The 22,835-nt window shown below is 33.5% G+C and overlaps 2 protein-coding genes across 5 annotated transcripts; both read right to left on the reverse strand.

Annotated features, from left to right (window-relative positions):
- Positions 1-1,216: 1,216 nt before the first annotated feature.
- Positions 1,217-9,037, reverse strand: LOC111040360 (histone acetyltransferase KAT2B-like). 4 transcript variants are annotated; one of them, XM_022324249.1, is made up of 15 exons: positions 6,783-7,904; positions 6,312-6,405; positions 5,833-5,999; positions 5,629-5,763; positions 5,385-5,518; positions 5,060-5,254; positions 4,854-4,975; positions 4,711-4,789; positions 4,391-4,502; positions 3,661-3,866; positions 2,998-3,218; positions 2,778-2,938; positions 2,496-2,720; positions 1,825-1,912; positions 1,217-1,478 (listed from the first exon to the last, which is right to left on the reverse strand). In XM_022324249.1, exons 1-15 carry the CDS (start codon positions 6,966-6,968, stop codon positions 1,279-1,281), a joined length of 2,325 nt encoding a protein of 774 aa, XP_022179941.1. In that variant the 5' UTR covers positions 6,969-7,904; the 3' UTR covers positions 1,217-1,278. The 4 variants fall into 4 exon arrangements, 3 of the variants coding, with proteins under 3 accessions (XP_022179941.1, XP_022179942.1, XP_022179944.1); XM_022324250.1 differs by having other exon boundaries at positions 4,878-4,975; positions 6,783-7,900; XM_022324252.1 differs by lacking the exon at positions 6,783-7,904 and adding an exon at positions 8,364-9,037 and having other exon boundaries at positions 1,218-1,478.
- Positions 9,038-12,037: 3,000 nt separating this feature from the next.
- On the reverse strand, positions 12,038-17,075 carry LOC111040359 (transcription factor egl-13-like). The gene is made up of 6 exons (XM_022324248.1): positions 16,908-17,075; positions 15,623-16,256; positions 13,699-13,809; positions 13,537-13,590; positions 13,091-13,234; positions 12,038-12,884 (listed from the first exon to the last, which is right to left on the reverse strand). The coding sequence occupies exons 1-6, from the start codon at positions 17,055-17,057 to the stop codon at positions 12,523-12,525; spliced, it is 1,455 nt and encodes a 484-aa protein (XP_022179940.1). The 5' UTR covers positions 17,058-17,075; the 3' UTR covers positions 12,038-12,522.
- Between the last annotated feature and the right edge of the window lie 5,760 nt (positions 17,076-22,835).

Below are 22,835 nucleotides of genomic sequence, written 5' to 3' on the forward strand. Positions count from 1 at the left end.
CCTCGACAGCCCCCCCCCCACCCAAGAACACCTGTGAAAACGTACAATAGCATAATTTTAATATTTCCACCTCATTACTTACTATTGACGGGTCTTTTTTATATACCTATTTATCTATTTTCGGGCAGATATCTTTGAATAATGAATAATTTATTATTATCATTGAATTTAACATTAAATTTTAACGTGTATAAATGTCATAATAGCAAATCACACGGCGGCTAGAGGGCGTAGCCCCCAAATATTCCATAAGCCCTTCCAAAATACACAGTATTTTAGTTGTGTAGGACCGTGCCCTCCTTCACATTGATTTTTAAAATCTTGGCCCCCTGAAATTTTAATGGCTCTGCGCCAATGACGCGTACAATGTACATTACCATTTACCATAAGTCAGTACCTAACCTACTAAATGACGAAATGTCACCAACAACTGTGCTTTTTTTATTTTATTTAGGTAAATATATTTAATATGTAATTTGTATGTAATTTTTCATTTTGATGTATTCATATGATAGTACAGTGTTATAGACAGTTAAGTGTATTGTGTATTGTGGTTATTAGTGTTTAATAGTTAATACAATTTAGTTGGAACTATAAAAGTATTGTGTATCTTGTATCATGTATCTTTTATACATTCACAATGTATCTTGTATCTTGATACACTAAATGCATGTATCATGCATCATGATACTATTTTAATTTTATTTTGCTCAACCCTGGTTATTGTGCATAATTAAAAATTAAAATTGGCTATTTTTGACCAGCTTATACATTTGCTGTAAATACCATCTATATACTTAATAATGAGGTACCAGTTAGTATTGGTATTATCATTGATTATAAATACTAGTATTTATAATCAATGGTATTATCTATAGTGGTTCATGCAATTATAATCTACAGATATGTATTAAATTAAGAATAGGTACTAGTGGTATGTATAGAAAGAGTTTTTCATTATTTTTTTTTTGATTTTTTCTGACACTTTTGAAAACTACTGGGGATTTTAAATTTAGATCTTCCAAATACCAAGTTTCCTAGTGCCACAACATACCTAATTAGTTACTAATTATTATTAATACTATGGAAATAATACAATAAAAACAATACACTGTTAATTGATATTATTTTCTAGAAGTAAAAATTTTATAATATTAACATATTATACTTAAACAACATAATAAAAATAACTTTTATGTAAAATCAATTTTTAAAAATAATCTTCTATAGAAGTTTTAAAATTACTAATATTTGTCATTCAAAAATGTATAAAAAAAACTAAACATAGTAATCCCAGAGTTCCATTTCTTTCATTTTAATCTGGAAAAGTTTTTCCAATTCAACTGCACAGTTTGCCCAGTATGAATCTTCTGGATTAAATGTTTTACAATTGCTAAACATTCGTTTCATATCTGCAGTAAACAACTTTCTACTCACATAGTAGCCTGAAGCCAAACGTTTACTAATTGTACTCAAGTCTGTAAATCAAATAGAATTGTTAATTAAAATATAATAAGCAAATACAATCTTCATAGAACAACAGTGACATATTATTTTGTTAAGTAAAAATAATAATTATATATTGTATGTTCACAATTTTACATCAATATACTGATATTTTATTTTGATTCAGACATATTTTTAAAAATAAAATAGTAAATTGGTAAAAATACTTTTTAACTGACACATACAGTTTACATACATTATATTTTAAAATTCACTTTATAATACTATTATTTTAATAATGAATGGTATCATTTAAATAATTAAATTATTTTCCATAATTCAGAGAACAAAATTATATTTTTGAAAAAAAAAACTTACCCATAGGATACTTTATTAGCTCATAGTAACCAGGAACTTTTTTATCAACTGGAATCAAAAATGGTTCAGACAATGCATTGTTTTTTACCTAAAGAAACAAAATTGACATAATTATAAAGTGAACTAAATAGAAAAATTATTAATATCCACAATCTAAAAAAAAAAAAGGAATACTAGGCATACAAATATTAATAATAAGCATTAACTAAGATAAAAAAAATAATATTGTATGATTAACAAGCTATTAATAATACATTAAGAGGTTATCAGTAGCTCAGCACACTATTTTTTTTTCTCTCTGATCAACGTGCAACATATACAAAATGCATTTGCTCAAAATTATTATTTTTTTAAATTTTTTTTGAGTAATCTTACGAATTACAGTAAGATAACTTGTCATAAAAATGATTGAAAATAATATTTTTAAGAGTTTGGCATCCCATTAGTTTAACTTATATTGTCTCAAAGTAAAATAATAATAGTAATAATAAAATATAAAACATAATCAAACCTTCAAAAATATTGTTCTCTATCATTTGTGTAATAGATATTTTTACTACTCAACAATTGTAAAAAACAATTTTATGTGAACGAGTTTTGTCTTTGATAGGCATGAGTCTGTGATAAAACAATTATTGCATTATTAATATTATTATATTTTATATACCTACAAATTTCAAAACTTTTGTTAGGTGTTTAGTTAAAGCAACAATATCAGTAGATTCTTCAGTGACACGACTATTTCTTGTAGCTCGAGTTGATGGGGTCCAACCAGTATCCATGACGCCGGGTATTGATTCAATTGGGATTATGCGTACACCATCTGAGAAACAAGTTAGGCCTGGGTAATGCCTTTCCATTTGCATGTGTTTTTCTTCCACCAAACTCTTAACTATCTATAAAAGTGTTTGAATATTAGTTGTTTATGCAAGAAATATATGAATTTAACTTACTTCTTTTTGTATACGTATCACTGGTGTTAATTGAGTATAAATAATTTTTGGGTTTAGTTCACAATGCATGAATATTGCATCCTGATAATGTTTAATATATTCTAGATGTATTTTCTTCGATATTTTCACATCTTGGCTAAACCCTTGTTTCTTAAAATATTCTATGAAAAAAATTCAAGTAAGTTATAAAAATCTGGTATTAGTTATCAAAAAGCCATACCAATTGCTAGCTTATCGGCATAAGTAAGAAAATTAAGTATATTATGCTGAATATGATAATCCTTTAAATGATTCAATAGTTGTGTTCCATATCCATTTTCTTGTTGATCAACTTTGACAGCACAGAACACTATTTCTGTGAAACCTTGAGGGAGAAATGGACAAAAACATATACCACCAATTGGAACGCCATCTTTCAACAAAGCTAATGTCTTGTGTTTCCTAATTTAAAAATATTTAAAGGTACAATAAGTTGTAGTTATAAATAATTGTTTCAATCTGTTCCAGAATTTTATTGTTAAAAATATGTATTTAACTTTACAATTATGAACTAATTGTTAATTTATTATTTCTTTTAAAAGTAATCAATTCATTTTAATTTTAAGAACATTTTAACAATTAAAATTGAAATAAATAAATAATATTTATTATAATACGTCATACTGTTTTCAAACGTTATATAATATATCATTTAATGTTTGACTGACTATACTACCTATGAGCTATGTATACCAAGAACAAAATTAGCAAATTCAGAATGGGAAACTACTGATTATTATAATCTTATACTACATTTTATAGATACCTAGATATCCAAAAAAACATATAAATAATTATCATCAGTCATATTATCATTGAAATTTTAGTAAAAATAATTACTCACGTATCAAATACTAATCGAGTGATGTACCTAACGGGCATTCTTGGCAATTGAATTCGAAACAAATTTCTTAGTAGCATAAGCCACAACATAGTACTTTTTTCGACTTTGGAGTTTATTGAATTACCTATAACAACAAAGCGTATACTTCCATGCTCTTCTTCTGTTCGAGCTTGATGTCCTCTAGGTCCAGTTTCTAATCCAAACTCCTAAATTATTTTTGTTTCAATAACAAAAATTCAAATGCTTAAAACAATGTATTGTGAACATACAAATATTAAGATTCAACCATTAAACAATAAAATAAATAATTTAAGTAACCTTTATTAGTAAAAGTTATAAGTTGCAACATTTAAGCTTTAAAGATACCTTTCAAATAATTATGAACACCAAGAAGATAATATTAACGAATAGCAAAATTACAGCTTAAAAGTATACTAAAATACTCAAAAAACAAACGTAAGAATATTAAACAAAATGTACTATTGTTTATGTAAATAATCTAAAAAAAAATAAATAACTTTAATAGATGATGAATGAATATTTGTAAAGAACTTGATTTATAACTAAAAATAAATAATATGGCAAAAAAATACTAATTTCTATGATCTGGTTAATATAACGATTATTTGTGATGATGGTTCTCAATAATACAATAATGGGATGGGAAAATTATTTATTTTCATAGTTATAACTAAATATATAAACATCTAAAATAAGTATTAAATTTTACCTTAGAGTAAGTGATAGGCTCACTTTGAACATTTTTCAGAATGTCTATCATTTTTTCTTCTAATAAAATATCTTCAATACTCTGTTTTTCATTTAGTTTCATTGACATATCTCTAAAATATAAATTAAACAAATTTATTTTGAAAATTAGTAATAATCTTATATGGTTATTTTCAAATTGTTAACTATAAAGGAGAGGAAACATCAGAATAATACTTTTTTAAGTTAATAATACAAAAATATTGTACCAATTAGTCTCTTTAAATTAAAAGTAGGTAATATTTGTCTTTAAACTTTATCAGTTGTATAAATCATACATACTCATTCAGATGTTTATCTTTTTTTTTACCATCTCTATGTTCTGCTTCGTTGGTTTCATCTAGCTTTGAGTCCAAGGAATCTAAAGTGTAAAGATAATAGATTTAAATTAAGTAATAGAAAGACATAATTAAAACAATAGGTACATATTGAAGAATTATTTTGTTTACTAGTTAGAATAATTTTTTGTAGACCAGAATTTTTAAAATGCAAATCCCATATTGGAGAATGAACAGCATACACTTCTTCTTCTAATAAATTCATGTATCTAAGATTTAAAAAAAAAATAACGTCATGTATTTCTAAATAAATATGTTTGAAAAAGTTTTTTTAAATTAAATTAATTATTTACTTGGGTAAATAGCTCATGTAAAAGTGTTTTTGATGATTTGACCATTTTGAAGCTGATGCATGACACCAGTCTGTTAAATACATTCTAAATGATTTTAATGTGTACATAAGAATGTCTTGACCAAATATCAAACTCATTTTATAACTTGGTGCAATCGAATGAAGATATTTGGGTAGTAGACAAAATACTAAATATCTAAAACACAAAGCCACAATATATTATAAAAATATTTACTTAGTGCAAACAGTTTAATATATACAACTATTGATAGGTACTTATATCACAGAATGGGCGAGATTTCACCTATTCTGTGCTTATACATTACCTTTGATAATAGAATTCATAATTTTTCCTATATTGAAATGTTTTACAATTTGGCAATTCCTTAGGAGAAGTCAATTTCCAGAGATCAAAATACTTTGTTACAAATGTACTGATTTTTAAAGCAATTTTTAGTTGCTGAAATATGACATTTATTTTTATAATTATAAAATTATTTAAATATTACATAATATGTATTTTAAATTGAAAACATATAATAGTATTTAGTAATTTAATGTTCGACTTACAGAGCTGTCATGACCAAACTTAAGCATATTAAAGTTCATTAAAACTTTAACTATATTTGGATTTTCAAATGGTGGAGTTCCAAATAATTTTTCAAGTGTAATACAAGATCCGGGATATACAAAATTTCGTAATTCCTAAAACCAAAATTATTTAAATTATTTCTAGAAAGTTAAAAATGTGATAACATTTTAAACATTACTTACATGATAAACTGCACTATATGTGTCTTCTTCTACATAATTTCTCTCAATATTTGGTTTTTTTAAATCTTTATTTACAGTAACTGCTAAATTATCGAGATCAAATACTAATCCTAGTAAGGTATTCAACTGTTCTTCCTTGGCACTCTCTAAATGTGATACATGAGAATCTAAAACATAATAAATAATAGTAAAAACCAATTATTAAAATGATTAAGTATGTTATTTTTAATATTATAGGTATAATAGTAAAAATAGTTGGAGTTAGAGTAGCAATTAAAGAATTAGTTAATATTGTACCCATTCAATTAGTATCAATAATTCTTAAAATGTATAGGAAGTGGTTAGGAAAATTACGATCATACTAAATTTGAATTAAATTTTCATTATATTATACCTAAATGTTTCTAGTGTCTGCATTGAAAATTGCAGTAACTACATAATGCATATTTTAAATGGTTTATTTCTAAACTTTTACTCACATAGAGGATGATTACAATCAGATTTTGTACAAGTTGAAGACATCAAACGATTATCGCGCCTACCTCGCCATCCACTACAATGGCAATTTGAATCCTAAAAATAAAGTTAAATGAAATATAGAATTAATCTACTTGTCGAAAAACCTCAACTCATTGACACAGTACAATATCTGTAAAAGTGCACACATTTTTAATCCTTCCTAAATTCTAATTAGGTAATTTGTAATTTATACATGTACAATTTCAGAAGTGCGTGCACTTATTATAGGAGGTATAAATAAGGCTAAAATTAAAACTAAAATATTAGAAATAAATATTTATGCGCAAAAAAAATGTTTGACCAATTAGACTATTTTTATCACTCAAAAGTCTGGAAAGAAATTAAAATATGATAGACCAAAGGTACGGATGAAAACAATTTGAGAAGGGTTAGCGTGACTTGGGTTGACGCGAGGTGAGCTATGTAACTACCTGACAGGAGGATTTACTGGATAGCTTCAACAGTTTTTCGTGCCTGGGCAATTTGCATTCTGATGCCTTGAACTCAAGAATCGTTTGTATGATTGGATCGTTCTCGACGTAGTGGTCGGGCAACACCACGACAGACGCGGACGAAGTAGACGGTAGACATCTCTCGAGTTTTAGCGATGTTGCCATGACGGCCACTTCACGGTCCCGTCAGACAAGCAGGTGTCGTCACGGTATCAACTGGAATGTCAGAGAGCGTACGGCCAGGATCTATGGTTACCGTAAAAACGCGACTTTGACGACACCGCCGTAGGAGTCGCGATCTCAATCCTGTCGTAGACGTGAGACAGAGCGTCAACGGCGAAAAAAAAAGTTTTTCTTCAGAATCGATCAGGCCTTGGAACGCTGAGACTCGAGAAACAAAAATGGCAGGGACAGCGGTTTCGTTCATCGACGGCAATTTGGTCTAAAGAGTCTTGGCGGTTGAAGTCAAGAAGATACAAATAGACGATACCTAGTCCAAAGCGGTGCATAGCAGCAACCTGGTGGATTTTTGATGCGTCGTGTGTGGGGGGTGGGGGGCTGGTGATAGAGGGACACGCTTGGGTTTCCCTGTGCATTTGACATCCACACTAAAGACGTATTGCTGTGTATTTTTAGAAATTGGTATTGAAATAATATTGGATTATAATATTTTCATCGTACGATGTACATTGTGCACTGCCACAGGTCTATACATAGCTGATAATAGAAATATTATGTAGGTAGCCATGAAGAAAAATAAAATTATTATAGATGGAAGACAAGTAATGGAGTAAAATATTCAAATTTAAAACGCGTAATGTGAAATCAGCCTATCGTTTTAGGATTTTTGACTGAACAAAATGTTTTTTCTTCAATCAAACTTAATAAAAAAAACTGATGAATTCAAAATGTTGTCATGCCTATAAAATATAAGTAGTTCAAAAAGCGTCAAAATATTTTGAAAATTTTGAAAAAGCAAATCCAAACATTTGACGAGTATTTCATGTACCTACAGTGTAGGTCCTACACGGATTGTACACGGTTATTTTTTGTTCGTTACACCAAAAAAATCAAATCGGTTTTGCCAAAAAACTGGTTCTAATTATTTTTCTTTTGTTTCGACACTTCATAAAGTCGGACATTTTACCTAGTTAATAAAAAATAATAACTTAAACAGTAACTTATAGAGTTAACCACAAAATAGTACCTATACATTGTTTTTGTTTTGAACTATAATTTTGGTTATACTATATTTATAGTAATCATGGTTTAAGATTATACTATATAATAAGTTTATCCTAAGACGTTAGTTTTTTATGAACAATAATTTTCATATGTACCAAATCTAAATAGGCACCTAGTACCTACTGAATTGTATTGTCACTGTCAAGTAGTGAATCGCACTATTTCAGAATTCTAAAATAATATTCTGGTTAACTTGCCTAGCTTAACTTCATATCATTGAAGTCCTTAATGATCATACATTACATATATTTTAGGTCTTCGAAGAAGCGTTCATGAATAATGTTATTCAAAAAAAATCATAATACATTTACTCACCTTTATTCAGAAGAGTTACAACATCCCCGTACTTGGAATAAATAAAATAAAATCATTGTATAGGTAATTATTGCTCACGTTCTACGTTTAATATGTCTATAATTTATGTCTTGTACACATCCGTACAACTCACGCTTTTTGTTTTGATTTTATATTTAAATAGATCAGTAACTCATTTATTAATCACTATTCACTGTTGTTCACGGAAATTAATTATCATAGCTTTTATACCTATTATACATTTATAAACTTCCCTGTGGGCTGTGACATCACTAATTTACAGCCACCCTAATTTCTGCAATATATTTAATATACATATATATATTTGCCAATATTTGTTTACTATTGGCCAACTGTAAGTTTTGATTTTGGACCGGTAGTATTACTAGTATTAAATGGTTGGATCTAGTTCATGATCGAAGCTGATTATATTATGTTACGAGTATTTCTAATCAAATTTAGTAACAATAAAGTATGGTACTTGTGTTGTGTACCGTCACACTTCAAGGCGTCTCAACAAATACTGTTATTTACATTTTTTCGTACTTGATTATTTATTACGTTTAGAAAATATTTACCGCACCATACTTGTTGTAGAACTATCAAATTTTCACAACACGTAAAGAAGAACTTTATCTGCGCAACAGTGTGCTTTTTTTTTAATTACACTATCCAATCATTTTTTATAAACAGATGAAAAAAAACAAAATGTTTAGAAGCAAATAATTTTCATTGTATTTATGTTATCTAAAATATAGGCACGCTGACGCTGTTGCATAGATAATTTTCTTCTCTATATGTACAGAAATTTTGGAGCCACTGCCACAAACACAGAAAGATAAAAGTTGTCCCGCGCAAAACAGTTTTTGTTATGTCGTACATTTGAAAGACGGAGACAACACACGCGAGTGTGGCATCCTCTTAAGGAATAATTCAGTGTAGGAAATGTTGACAAAAAACTACTTTTACAATTTCTAATGTGTGCAGAAACTGGTTTACCGGAACCAATGTGGTCTTGGAATAAAATGCTATTATTATATTATATGTATCGTTTATAAATAGGACTTAAATTAAAATAATTCACTTTGAAGTTTTGTGTGTAATTGTTGCAGGTGTAACTACATTACAATATAAGTAGGTACTCATAAAAACGTAAATGCATCTCTTAACATTCAAAAGTAAAAATATGACGTGTTTGATAGATTTTTCTCTCTAAAAAATTCTGTACAACACGATAGAATTTATATGTAATTTTTTTTACATATTTCTTGGATTTTTCAATAAGTCGGTAACTTATCTAAAAATACCTAAGGATGGCCAGGCTTCACCAAACAATAAACGTAAAATAAAAACGATTAATAATAATATCATCATGTTTACTATATTTTGTTCAATTTTTGTTTATTGAATTTATTTTTTATTTGTTTTTGTTTTCTCTTTCAACACGTTGACAAAGAATAATATTATCATATAATAATATGTTTATTAATTATTATAATAATTCAGACAATAAAAGAAACAAAATAAATAACTATCTACCTAAATTGTATACACACACTATTACATGGTACAACACACGGGATTACGAAATACTTCATATTATATTATATAATAATAATAATATATTAATATATTATATAATATGTATGTACTTACGTTTATTTATAATAATTATTATAAATGTATATTATCATTACTGTACACAAATCGACGACACCATTTAGCTAATAAAAAGGAAAATTGTACAACGGCGATTTTAACTTTCCGACGAATTCCGTTGCGCTCGACCGACGTCGGTCGTACAATTATTTTACAAATTAATTATTATTATTATTATTTTTTTTTTGTACACAATATTGAACAATCGGTCTACGAAATCGTTCGTCAAAATTTTACAATACAAAAAATATAATATCGTATCTACACAAAATAATCATAGTAATAATAATAATAATAATAATAATAATAATAATAATAATAAAATAATAATAATAATAATAATAATTAAAGTAAAACAGACTTTTGTAATATAATATCAAAACATATTATTTCGTATTCAAATATTATGACTTGATAATAATCATAATACTGTAGTAAGATATTATATAATATATATAAATCAAATAAAATGTATATCCACAAGAGAGGGGTATACTCAAAAAAAAAAAAAAAACAACAAAAAACAAACGTTTGTAGCGGGAAAGTTTATACAGTCGAGGATTCGAAAAATAAGCTTTGACGACTGAACCTGATAAATTTGAGGGATGGGATCGTGAGACCATGTCTGCAGAGAAGATAAATAGCGAAATTCATTTCAATACATCTACCTACGTATTATTATAATAACAATATTTTAATCTATCTACTTTATTTTTATGTGTACAACATATACGCATAACGTATATATAGATACATATATATAAGTACTGTTATATATTGTGTCTTAAAAACTTTATACGTTTCGATTTTTTTATGCACAATTTATAGATATACAGGGTCTTCCAAATGACGTGTGTAAAAGAGTCCGATTTTTACGAATGAATCAAAAAACTATGTATGTACAAAATATGAATAGGTAGTGAAAAAAAAGGTTACATTTACAAAAAAAAAAATATTGTTTATACAAACACGATACAATTAATAAAACATATATAATAATAAAAACAGAGATCATAAAGCCGACGACGCCGACTAGCCGTACTCATGTGTACCAAAAACGTATGTAAGTATGTATATGTATTATATTATATATAGGTACAAGCACGTATCTCGTCCCAGTTGGAGTAAATAAAAACGAAACCCAAAGTATATTACAATATAACATTACGCGTTTATGCTTGCACTACTCGATATATATATATATATATATGTATGTGAAATATATATACAAACAATACAAACAATATAATTACGATATTATAATAATTATTACAATTTACTATTATATTATTACATTCTGTCGCCGCGCTCGATCCGCCGTCTCGTACGACACGTCATTATTGTATAATAATAATAATAATAATAATAATAATAATATAAAGATATTACCTACTCACGAACTCACTCAATATATATATATATATGTAATAATAATAATATATATATAAGTAATTGTAGGTATTAGGTGCGATACGCCTACGCACGCAACAAATGTATTATATTATACGCATAGGTACTACGCGCGGACGAGGTAATGAAACGTTATCACAAAAAAATTTATCATATTTATACACACGCACACAAACACACGTCACATCGGTACAACCGCTATTATAAGACGACGTTTTTTTTTGTTTTTTCTTTATTTTTTTTTTTGGAATTTCTCATATTTTTTCGATTAATCATAATCGATATTATACATTATATTATTAAACTAAATTATGTCTGTACAAAATATAATTAACGTACCTACCTATACTATAATACAGGTGCGAAAGAAATCCTACATGTTCAATATTTTATTATTTTATAATCTATATAATATTATAATATGTATAAAATAATAATATATAATAATAATAATGATAATGATAATAATAATAATATTGTATACACTCGAATCATAACCACTAAAATATATATAACACATAAATATCGTGAACGCGATATAATTCTGTTTTTTTTTTCGAATTTTTTCTCGGCTTTTACGTTTAACTATATAATAATAAAATCGCGTAATTAGAAAATCATAATAATAATAATAATAATAATAATAATAAAAATAATAATAATAATTTACACAATTTTCTGTACACGGTAATTAAGAAAAAAAAATTGGTTCATACACATGAGGATTAGGGGGTTTACTTTTGACTATTTCCATGTCTACTAACGCTGCACTATAATATTATATACATATATATAGTGTAATACAGGTACTGTTGGTAGTCGTGGGGGTTACTGGCCTGTTTCGCCGGTCGACTTGGACGTGGCGTGGAGGAATAGTGGGTGTCGATCGGCAGAGCAGCTGCAGTATATCGATAACCTCGGTAGCTGCGCAGCAGTGGTGTCCTGCACCGATGACCGCGGTAGCTGCGCATCATGGCGATGGCGATGACTCGAACGCGATGGCGTCGCGCAAAGCTCTTGTAGGTACAACACTGTACACCAGGCGAACGATAGCGACAGTGGTGCAAGCGGCTTACTGCACCGCCGTCGCTTAGTCCTCGTCGTGACTGTCGCCGCCAAAGGACGGCGAGTTTGCCGGAGAGTACATCAGGTCCGGCGATATGGACCCGTCTGGTGGATACCCGAAACTGGTGCCGGCTACGTCCGGCCCGGAACCGGAAGGACCGGCCCCTTCGCCCCTGTACCACAGCTGCCGCATCTCGTTCCGGCGCTGTCGCATCAGCGTCTTATACTCGGATATCCTCATCTTCTTGCCGTCCACGATGCACGTCCGCTTCGGCCTGGGTCGATACCGGTAGTCCGGGTGCTTTTCCATGTGCAACTTGGACAGTCTGGACTGCTCCTCGTAGTACGGCTGCTTGTCCGCGTTCGACATTGCCTTCCACCTGCCACCTGCAGCCAAAAAACAAGCGATTATTATCATCAGGTTTATAGGTAGGTACAAGAGTAAAAAAAAACCAAATAACTCTGTTCCCATTGTGGCATCAGCAAAGAAAGTACTTAAGAGTCAATTTTGGTATCGTTCTTTTGGTACTTAACAAATAATTTGCCACAGTGGCACCGAGTTCTCTTATCGAGAAAACAGCATCTCTACCCACCTAATATTTTCGAAATGTTCGAATTGTGCATGTCGGGACAGGCTTTCAAGATCTTTCGCCTCTCGTCCTTGGCCCAAACCATGAACGCGTTCATAGGTCTCTTGATGTGCTCGCCGTCTTTCTTCTGCTGCCGTATCATGCGACCTGTGATTTCCAAAAACAAAATATTATATTATACAATCAACCATCGTATTGCGGCGTCATTGGGCAGCGCAGTGGGTACTATGTGTTATAATACAGTGAAACTTTCATTTAACAACATTTTCTGTTTAACGTTATCTTGTTGATAATTTAACTGGTTAGTAGGGATTTGAACCAAAATTTATTTAATTTTACATTCAACAACATTCTCAATAGTATGAATTTTCTTTTTGTTGCCCACAAGAATTATAAGTATAGTTTTGAAGTTTCACTGTATATTGGGTTAGGTTCTATTGTACACTCACCTCTGTCACTTGTGTCGTCGGTGAGTTTGAAATTTGGATCACTGGGTCCCCAAGCTGTGGGAAAAAAATTGAAAACACGTGTTAAATACCGTACTGTTTTACATTACACTATCGAGGACCTTAGAATATAAGTCGTTTGTAGAAAAAAATTATTATGCTTACATAGATCCATGTTTTCGGAATGTTCGTCCCTGAGGAGCTGAGGAGGACACAGTTGGAATCCCGAGTAAGGTGACATCTTGTCCTTGCCGGGCGACAGGCTTAGTTTGCCACCTGAGATTAAAAAAAAAAATCACCACATGACGACAACAACAATATAATAATATCAATTTGGCTACGTGAGTAATTATCGGGTATAATGATATATAGCGATAGCAATAATCATAATAATAGCGTTATTTTGTATTATATTATAATATTATATTTGTTTTAACTTTTAATTGAGTGCGAACTTTAGTCTCTAATTTATTCGTCTACATTATTTTTACACGAGGTTTTTTATATATACCTATACCTATATATATTCAATTAGATCGCGATCGATGAACGGTTCAGATGATAAGGCGAACCGGTTCAAAGTACGCTCTAAATAACACATTATATTAATTCCACCGATGCGATTATATTATTATTATTATGTTTTTACGAACACGTATTTCATTACCGGTGGTTGTACTAGGATTGAACTATCTCTATCTCTATAATATTATGCAAATATTGCGAATACGTGCACGTTAGTAATTATTGTATTGTTTGGTCCGATCACAATAGCACATTATGAACTGGAACCTTAATACATATATTATATTGTATTGAATTATGCAATATTATATAATATATCTATTTATATGTATTTGTGTTTACTCTTTATTTTTAAATGTCTTTCGCGCTATCAAATCCGCGTACTATAATGATTTAATTACAAAATAGTAGGCTACATGATATTTTAACGGTTCGCTATTTATTGATTGACCTCGGACGTGTACCGCCGATAACGTCTGTTTAAGCGACCAAACGCCGACGATTGACCCAAAGGCGGCGCCAAAAGTCGTCGGGCGACACCTTTATTGTTCAGTTACGCGCCTAACGATCCGCCGAAACAATTAATAAAAATGCGTACGAATCAAACACGTTTAGGTACGTCTTGAACAGTTGTGCCTGCATTTAGGCGCCGGGGACGCGCGTTAATCGTTTTTTACGTTATTATTGTTTAGAGAGATGTTTATGAAATATTGGACGGTGGCGGAAACAGCCTTCGCGGGCTTTATAACATATTATAATAATGTACCCATGGGTGTAGGTACTAATGTAATATATATTGTGTCTAATCTAATACGAAACGAATACAATTATAAATTATAATATTATTCTCGTTTTCAAATTATCAAACAACAGCAGGAGGTGCGCGCTGCAGATAACTCGGGAGAATAATTATTGCATTGAACCGTGAGCTAGCTAGTATATAGCCATATAGGTACGTCGATAATGCGAATAATAAGTCATTAACGGTTCGCCGGACTTCGAATAAACCGATTTCCAACGCTCGCACGAAAATAATTTATGCGGTCTGAATTTTCGCGACCGCAATTTTCGTCGGCTCGTACGATTTATAGCGCTCACGTCGGTTCTGAAAAGAAATATGTTTATTTTAACGAACTGATATAATATTATAATAAGTTATAACACAATATTATATTCATCGTACAGTATTATTATACTATAGTATAATGTGATTTTTTTCCTGACGTTCCAATAATACGTGTTACCCGAGTACCCGACGGTTCAACAGGTTGGCGGACATCGTAAATACATAATAATATAATTCTATAGGTAGGAATTTTTCATTATTCTTTTAAAATCTAAATGACTCGTTTACTCGAAGACCGGTTGATGAAAAAGGAGGTTAGGTCGGTTAAACCCATACTATAGTACGTATACCAACCTCCTATATATTAAATTTTGCGCCTATTCGTATTGTAGATTATGTTTAACTGTAGGTAATAGCTAGTGGGTAACCGCGGTATATAAACGTTTGGACACGTCTGTGTACCGAATTCGGTGGTGATCGAGGAAAAACTGCACTTACCGGCAGACGAGTGGTGCGGCGGAGGAGGCGGTGGTATGCCGGCGTACGGCATGAATCCTCTAGGCACCGGTATGGGCGGCGGCAGGAGTTTCGGCGTGGCCGCGGCCGGCGGGCTGACCAGTCCCTGACCGGAACCGGACCGCCTGTTGGCAGTGCCAGGCGTGGTGGCCGGCGGCGAAGACGAAGACGAGTTCCATCCGGCGCCGCCAGAACTCCTAGGCGCGAACATGTTGTTGGCCTGTTGTTGCAGCTGGTGTTGTAACTGCTGCTGGTGCTGTTGCTGCTGCTGGAGATGATGGTGTTGCTGCTGTTGCTGTTGCTGCTGTTGCTGTTGCTGTTGCTGCTGCTGCTGGTGGTGGTGTTGCTGTTGCTGCTGTTGGAGATGCTGGTGGTGGTGTTGCGGCGTCGTCGACGACGGAGGATGCGGCTGCGGCGTAGGCGACTTTCGCTTGGTCAGGTTCAGCGGCGCGTCCGGGTCGGCGGCCGTCGTCGGGTGTCGCAGCTGTTGTTGCTGCTGCGCCTGAGCAGGCGGCGGCGTATGTTGCTGTTCCTGTTGCAGTTGCATGGAACACTGACTGGCCGACGACGTCGACGGTGGTCTGCCGTTGTTGGACCACACGGCTGTCGGCATGACCTGATGTGAAAATCGAAGACCAAAATTATATAATATGTCAATAATTCCGAGTTGATATAAAATCCACAAGCTCTAGCTTCTAAGGTTTAATCCTGGACCAACGTCTAACCTGGGCTGACCGTATATAAAAAGTAAACCAATAGTTCTTAACTCGACGCTGAAATCTTTCTGTTACTTAGTCCGCAAACTTTCTAAACTCATCATAAAAACATAGCTACTCTGTTACAACAATACTCTATTGATGCCTATATCTGCAGAAACCGCAAAGGTATACCATATACGACTGTTTGTTCGTTTCTGCCTAACCAGCCATCCAAATCCCTTAATATCAACTCTAAATTCCGAATCATTCATGGAATATGGTGTCGTATATTAAATATATACATTTTTATTGTAACCACAATTCACCAATTTCATAAAAAAAGTGTCATAATTGGGTGTCTTGTGTCTACTTTTCTAACGTGTTTTATACATATACAGATTGTTAGTTTTAAAATAAAAAATAAAAAATGTAGATTATAATATGATATATATTATGATTAGGTATATAACAACGAAAATTGAAAATCCCACAGAAGAGTTGGCCGAAAAGACGGACCGAGAAGAAGAATTGTAGTTTAGATTAAGTCGAATCATGATAGAGGTACTCACGTTGCAATTGGTGGACGCCGTGGTGGTGGAAGTCTGCTGCTGCTGTTGTTGACCGGCCATCGCCGCTGCGTTGGAACAGTGCGACAGGCCACGCAGTTGGTCCAATAACGGCAGGAAGAACAGCGACTGAGGGTTCGGAAGGCTCGGCATCCCTTTCAGGTGGTTGAACTGAAAAAAGCAAAAAACACGATTGTTAAAGATCATGAAGAAACCACTTATTTACAAACAATTCTGTTTTATTTAAAAAACGAACACCAAAATAAAATATTCATCATAGTATAAAATACGAAGTTTTATATAACTTGATGTCGTGCTGGGCAGTATAATATTGTATTACGATTTACGAGTATTTTCAAATGGTAACTAAATCTTACATATAGTTATATAACTATGATTTACGACGAAAATATATTTCTATTTTAGTTTAAATAATAAAACGAATATACTCAAAACCCTCAATTAGCAGAACTATACATTAAAGCTTTAGGTCGTAAACATATTTTTTAATATGTGTCAAACAATGGGACCAGATTGTTTTTGATACAGACGAAAGTATGAAATGTACTCTTTCGGGTTCCAAGGATCGCACTGCAGAATCGATAATTATTGTAAAATATATATTGCCAATTATTATATTTTCACAGTATAATATGGGCGAGGGATATTGCCAATATAGTCCCCAGGTATACTCACTGTTTAGTTAATAATTTGATGAAATAATATTTGAAGACGAACAACAGACTAAACATGTTATACTATTGACGCACTATAATATACTCCGAAGCAGCAACAGTCTATACTACAACTGCGCTTGATTAATGAACGTAAATAAAACGTATACTGATATACATGTATAATATTTATATATATATATATATATATATATATGTATTATAATATTATATGTGCACGCAGCATGCGTGTTACACACATCGGAGCCAAGTGTATTAATTCTGCACACGACTGTCGAGGGACAGCGGGTCTTTTTTTCTCGTGTCTCGTTTACACACTCCCCCGCGTGACAGTTTTATTGTTCTTTAAGACGGTAGACGATTTTTTTCCGCTTTAATCATCCGAATAGTTAAAAATCTTTTTTTCCCAGCTCTCGTCCGCGCTCTCCCGTTACTGACACACCCCCTCCCCACCATCGGGCTTCATATAGCGTAAAATATATTATATTATTCACACATAGTATATATACACTGAAGCACATCCTGCCGCCCAACTTCGTACGTCTATTCTCATTTCTGGCGAAAACCGTCTCGGCTAGCCGCGGCAGGAATATCGGGCCGCATGTGCTAATTTATTTATTAATATGTCGTCGCGCGTGTTCCGGTTTCCGGTTGCGATTAAAACACATGTTTTCGTCACGACCGCGGTGAATCATCTCAATATCATTGCAGTTCGATTTCCATTTACGCCCGAACAACGCACAACGATGAATAAAAAAAAAAATAAAAATAATAAAGTCGTCACACTCATCGCCGCATCAGGTGGTCGGATCATATGACGACCGGAACGATCCAGAAAAAATTAATAAACCGGCAGCACACATAATTTATTATACGCGTGTGTGGCACAACGTGGTATATCGTCTTCTCCGACGCGTCATTCCAAAAACTCGCGCGAATCTAACCGGAAGTGACGACGAACTGCAGATGATGGCCGGAAACGGTAAGACCTACCTACTTGCGTCGCAAGGATTTAGTACGTTCCGGCGCCTACTATTTAATATCGTATAAGTACCATTTCCAAAATAAATAGATCGCCTCCACTCGTCATTCGGAGACACGGCTCATATAGTCAAGCGGAGGTATATGTGTATAAAATATATACATCGTTTGTTCATATTCTGTCCAGCTCTCAGCTGTACGGTTGTGCACTTGTGCACACACACACACCAGCGAGCGTGGGGCATTTTAAAAAGATTATGGCCGTAAGACAAAGTGCGAAATCGTGGCAACGGTCCAGTACTTAAAATATAATAATATACAGTCGTCGTCGTCGTCGACGTCGTTGTCGTATTATACGAAAGTTTGTGGCAGTGGAGCCTATATAGCGGTGACATCGGAGGCAACCATCCAATTCTTTAGATTTATTATTATTTATTAGATTATTTAACGCCTATACTACAATTCTCGCTCGTACACACACTGACATATATACATGACGGCAGCAATTCGACCGGATAATAGTGTGCAGTATATAGTGCGAGTGTGTGTGCACGCGCGCGCATCGACAAAACGTAACGAAAATAGGTACATTTCGGGATGCAAAAATGTCGCTAATTTTTATACAAAAAATCGGGCTGTGTTTGGCTTACATAAAGAACAAATTAGAAAAAAATATTCAAGGAGAGCGAGCGGGAGGTTTTTGGTGGAAGTGGCAGTACATGCGTAAATATATATATTTTTTCATCTCTCTTGCTTGCGGTGTTCTTGTGCAAAGTGGGTTTACCGCTGGCTTCGGCAAAAGCACTTACGGCTACGTCACCTCTCTCTTCTGTTGACTTATTCATATTATACAATGCTCGCTTCGAGGATAAAAAAGAAAATGCTTTTAAATTATTCTTTTTGTCGTATTTTTTTTTTTTAGACGTGACCCGAAATTTGTGGCGCAAAAGATTTTTGTTATTATTATTATGTATTTCGTGGGGGCGCGAAGTTCATTTATGAATATTGAACGAACTCGGTCGCCAACGCTGCGGTCTTTGAACCGCGCGCCTCGTGTTTACAACGACCACCACCGCCGCTGCCGTTGCAAAGCCCTTTTCAATATTTAATTCGTGATAGGTAGTATCGATTGCGGACGACTTTTCACGTTTGTCATTATCGGATGGCGTTGTTTTACCACAAAAAAAAAAATGCCTGCGGCCGGGAAAACTGAAGAAAAAAAAGCTTAAAAGTATAAATTATATTCACATTAAAAATAAAATAATAACCGCTTTCCCGTCGAGAACAAGACCCTCTCTACTTTACCGTTGGGTTTTTTCACTTCATATTTTATTCTAACGCTTATTCCACGTCAACCGGCACCGCCACTCGGTAAACAATGAAGATATCGTTTAAAACGACGACGTCTCGGGGGCAATCGTATAATAACATGGACGAGGGAGGATGTTGCACCGGGAACCGCAGACCAGGAGATTTCAACACTGCGCTCACGTTTTACGCATATTATATATTATAATGTATTATGAAGACCGCCGTCGATTCTTGCGGCATCGCGGGGACGTGCGTGTATCATTGTTGACAATATATATACTTCAAAGTGAACTGTGTGTGCTTCTGCAGCCCTGCTGCTCCCTCCTCGCCGTGTGTCTGTCGTTATTATTATTATTTTTTTTTTATTTTACGAGTGGTGTACCGAATGCAAACAATGAAACTGCGTTCTAATTATGCACCACAACTATATAATATACATGTTTGGATTTACTGCGCTTCTTTTTTCCCTTCCCCACACCACCCCACCCATCGCCGCCGTCCCCAGCTAATCTCGGCCGACGGTACATGACGCAATATATAACAATAATAATATGTAAGTATTTGTTTTAGATTATTGCGCGTGTGTAGCGTACGCTCGCGGAGGAGTGACACAATATCAAAAATGTATAAAGGGCCCGACCGGAAACCGGGAAAGACGATACATAATAATCATAATAATAATAGTAGTAGTAGTAGTAGTACATTAGTACATATTATATATAGCTGCCGGGGATTAGGCGAATAATCATCACTGCAGTGCATATTATGATTTTTTCATGGTTTTTTTCCCCCCGACCGATCCAAATGACATTGTCCGATCGACGGGAAAAAAAATCCGCGCACTATTCATACGCGAAGAGCACGTGCCGCCGATTTCCCGAGATCGAGACCGCACGCGACCTACGGTTTTACTGTTGTTTTTATATTATTAGGTACACCGTGGTACAGCAGCTGAGCTGCTAGAGTACTCTAATGCGCAATTCCAATTATTATCATATTCGATTTACTCAAGGACACACGCGTATCGTCAAATCGCGAGAATCCAATAATTGGCTGCAATTGCAGATTTCGTTGCAAAAAAACAGACACCTGCAGAATATATACAGTGTCTATGTGCAATATATAGTCGGTGTTTGTAGTTTTGTGTTTTCAATTCGTAAACGCGTTATCACGCCGTCGTCGAAATTATGTGGAAAAAAACAAAGAAGAAGAATCATATAATAATATAGTATTAATGTGTATAGTACCTATTGTTTCACAATGTCGAAACAAAATCATTGCGCAACGTTAATGGGAGGCTGCTAAACGTGATGACATTAAGAAAAAAAAATTATAAAAAACCCGACTCACCACAAATTAAATCTTATTGTTAATTTGAAAGAAACCATTTTTGAACACACGCATACTACATTAGAGATGTAGCTTATATAGAAACTCATAGGCCAGATGCCTATATTATGGAACAATATAATATAGTTTCGACATTATTATATTGTTATCTGTTCATTGCAATAATATACACTGATGTCACTATATTATATCACTATATACGGTATTATAATAATGTAAAAAACATGTTGGCGAGTTTCTCAACAGATTCCAGTTTATATATTATAATAATAAATTTAACAGTGGGCAAAGTGCGTTTAGCCGTTAATAATAATAATAATAATAATAATAATAATCGAGAACGGCATTCGAGGCCCACAGAATCGTCCGGGCTGCAGTTCGGGGGGGGGGATAGAAAAATAAACAGACACCTCACATAAGCAAAGCGTGATTCGTATAATGCAATAATATTATACATATTTTATAATATACACGCGACCGTGTGATAATTTTACACGACATATTATTACTATTATCTGTAAACTTGTATAAAAGGTCGTTCAAAGGTCTCAAAAAAAAAAACAAAACTGTCACGATACGTATACGGCGCGTTTAATATGTACTGCAGCACAATATTATGTATAACGCGGCGTTCGCGGTGTATATATATATGTCATTTTTGTACACAATATTACAACGATTTGTGCGACTCGGCAGTTGTATATATATTTTAATACGCGTAGATAGGTAGGCATATATTATAATTTTAACAATCGCACTGCAGCAGCAAAGACCGACACAATACGCGACGAACGCCGTGTGTGCTCATATAGGCCCTTGAGGGGGTCGTAGCTGCGACGACGGCAGTATCAAAGAGATAACGTCGCGGATAACAGAACGCGAGCGGGCAAACAATGTGGCATTGTACACACGCTCGGCGCGACAGTGGCGGTACACACACACACACACACACACACACACACACACACACACACACACACACACACACACACACACAAACACACACAAACACTCACACACATACGGTATACATTATTATTACAGATATATACGTGTACGTGATGACGATAGCGGTGAGTGTATTCTCTTTATAATAAACATCAGAGTAATAATAACGTCCCCGCGCGGTCCGGTCGTACCTATATAATGTGTGTAGTGTGTATATATATATAGGAACAGTGCGTGTAATCACACAGCTTTGTCGTCGACGAGCCACCACCCTCCTCCCACCCCTACTCGTTCGTCACCGAAAAACTTAGGGATGTCCGTCCGACCCCCCTGCAGCAGAAATCATTGGGTACGCATTATACGTATATCCGTTGTCCGGCGACTTTTTTTCTCTTCTACATTCGTCCCTCTCTCTATAATACAAGCGTATACAAGCGGTTCTGTTTGTTCTGTCGTTATTTTTCGGGGGTTTTTTTTTTTTGTTATTCTCTAATTCTCTATATAGATACGCGTATTATGTATACATTCATTGGCGGGGTCATTAGCTTCCACTTGTCTCTGTAATAAGCTAAATGGATTCATGTCGGTTTTTTCCCGTCCACGGGCACATTTGAATAGGTATAAATGTATAAACGACACATTTTGC

Source organism: Myzus persicae, unplaced genomic scaffold, assembly GCF_001856785.1.
Source record: "Myzus persicae strain clone G006 unplaced genomic scaffold, MPER_G0061.0, whole genome shotgun sequence".
NCBI lineage: Eukaryota > Metazoa > Arthropoda > Insecta > Hemiptera > Aphididae > Myzus > Myzus persicae.

Bases quoted from the DNA above. Each gene is read 5' to 3' on its own strand.
- LOC111040360 (XM_022324249.1), bottom strand. From the start codon at position 6,968: ATGGCAACATCGCTAAAACTCGAGAGATGTCTACCGTCTACTTCGTCC. The intron at 5,255-5,384 runs GTAATGTATAAG...TTTGTGTTTTAG, and splicing joins TATGAATTCTATTATCAAAG to ATATTTAGTATTTTGTCTAC. The intron at 4,503-4,710 runs GTATGTATGATT...TTTATATTTTAG, and splicing joins AAAGATAAACATCTGAATGA to AGATATGTCAATGAAACTAA.
- LOC111040359 (XM_022324248.1), bottom strand. From the start codon at position 17,057: ATGCCGAGCCTTCCGAACCCTCAGTCGCTGTTCTTCCTGCCGTTATTG. The intron at 13,591-13,698 runs GTAAGCATAATA...TTTTTCCCACAG, and splicing joins TTCCGAAAACATGGATCTAT to CTTGGGGACCCAGTGATCCA. The intron at 12,885-13,090 runs GTGGGTAGAGAT...TTTTGGCTGCAG, and splicing joins GAACATTTCGAAAATATTAG to GTGGCAGGTGGAAGGCAATG.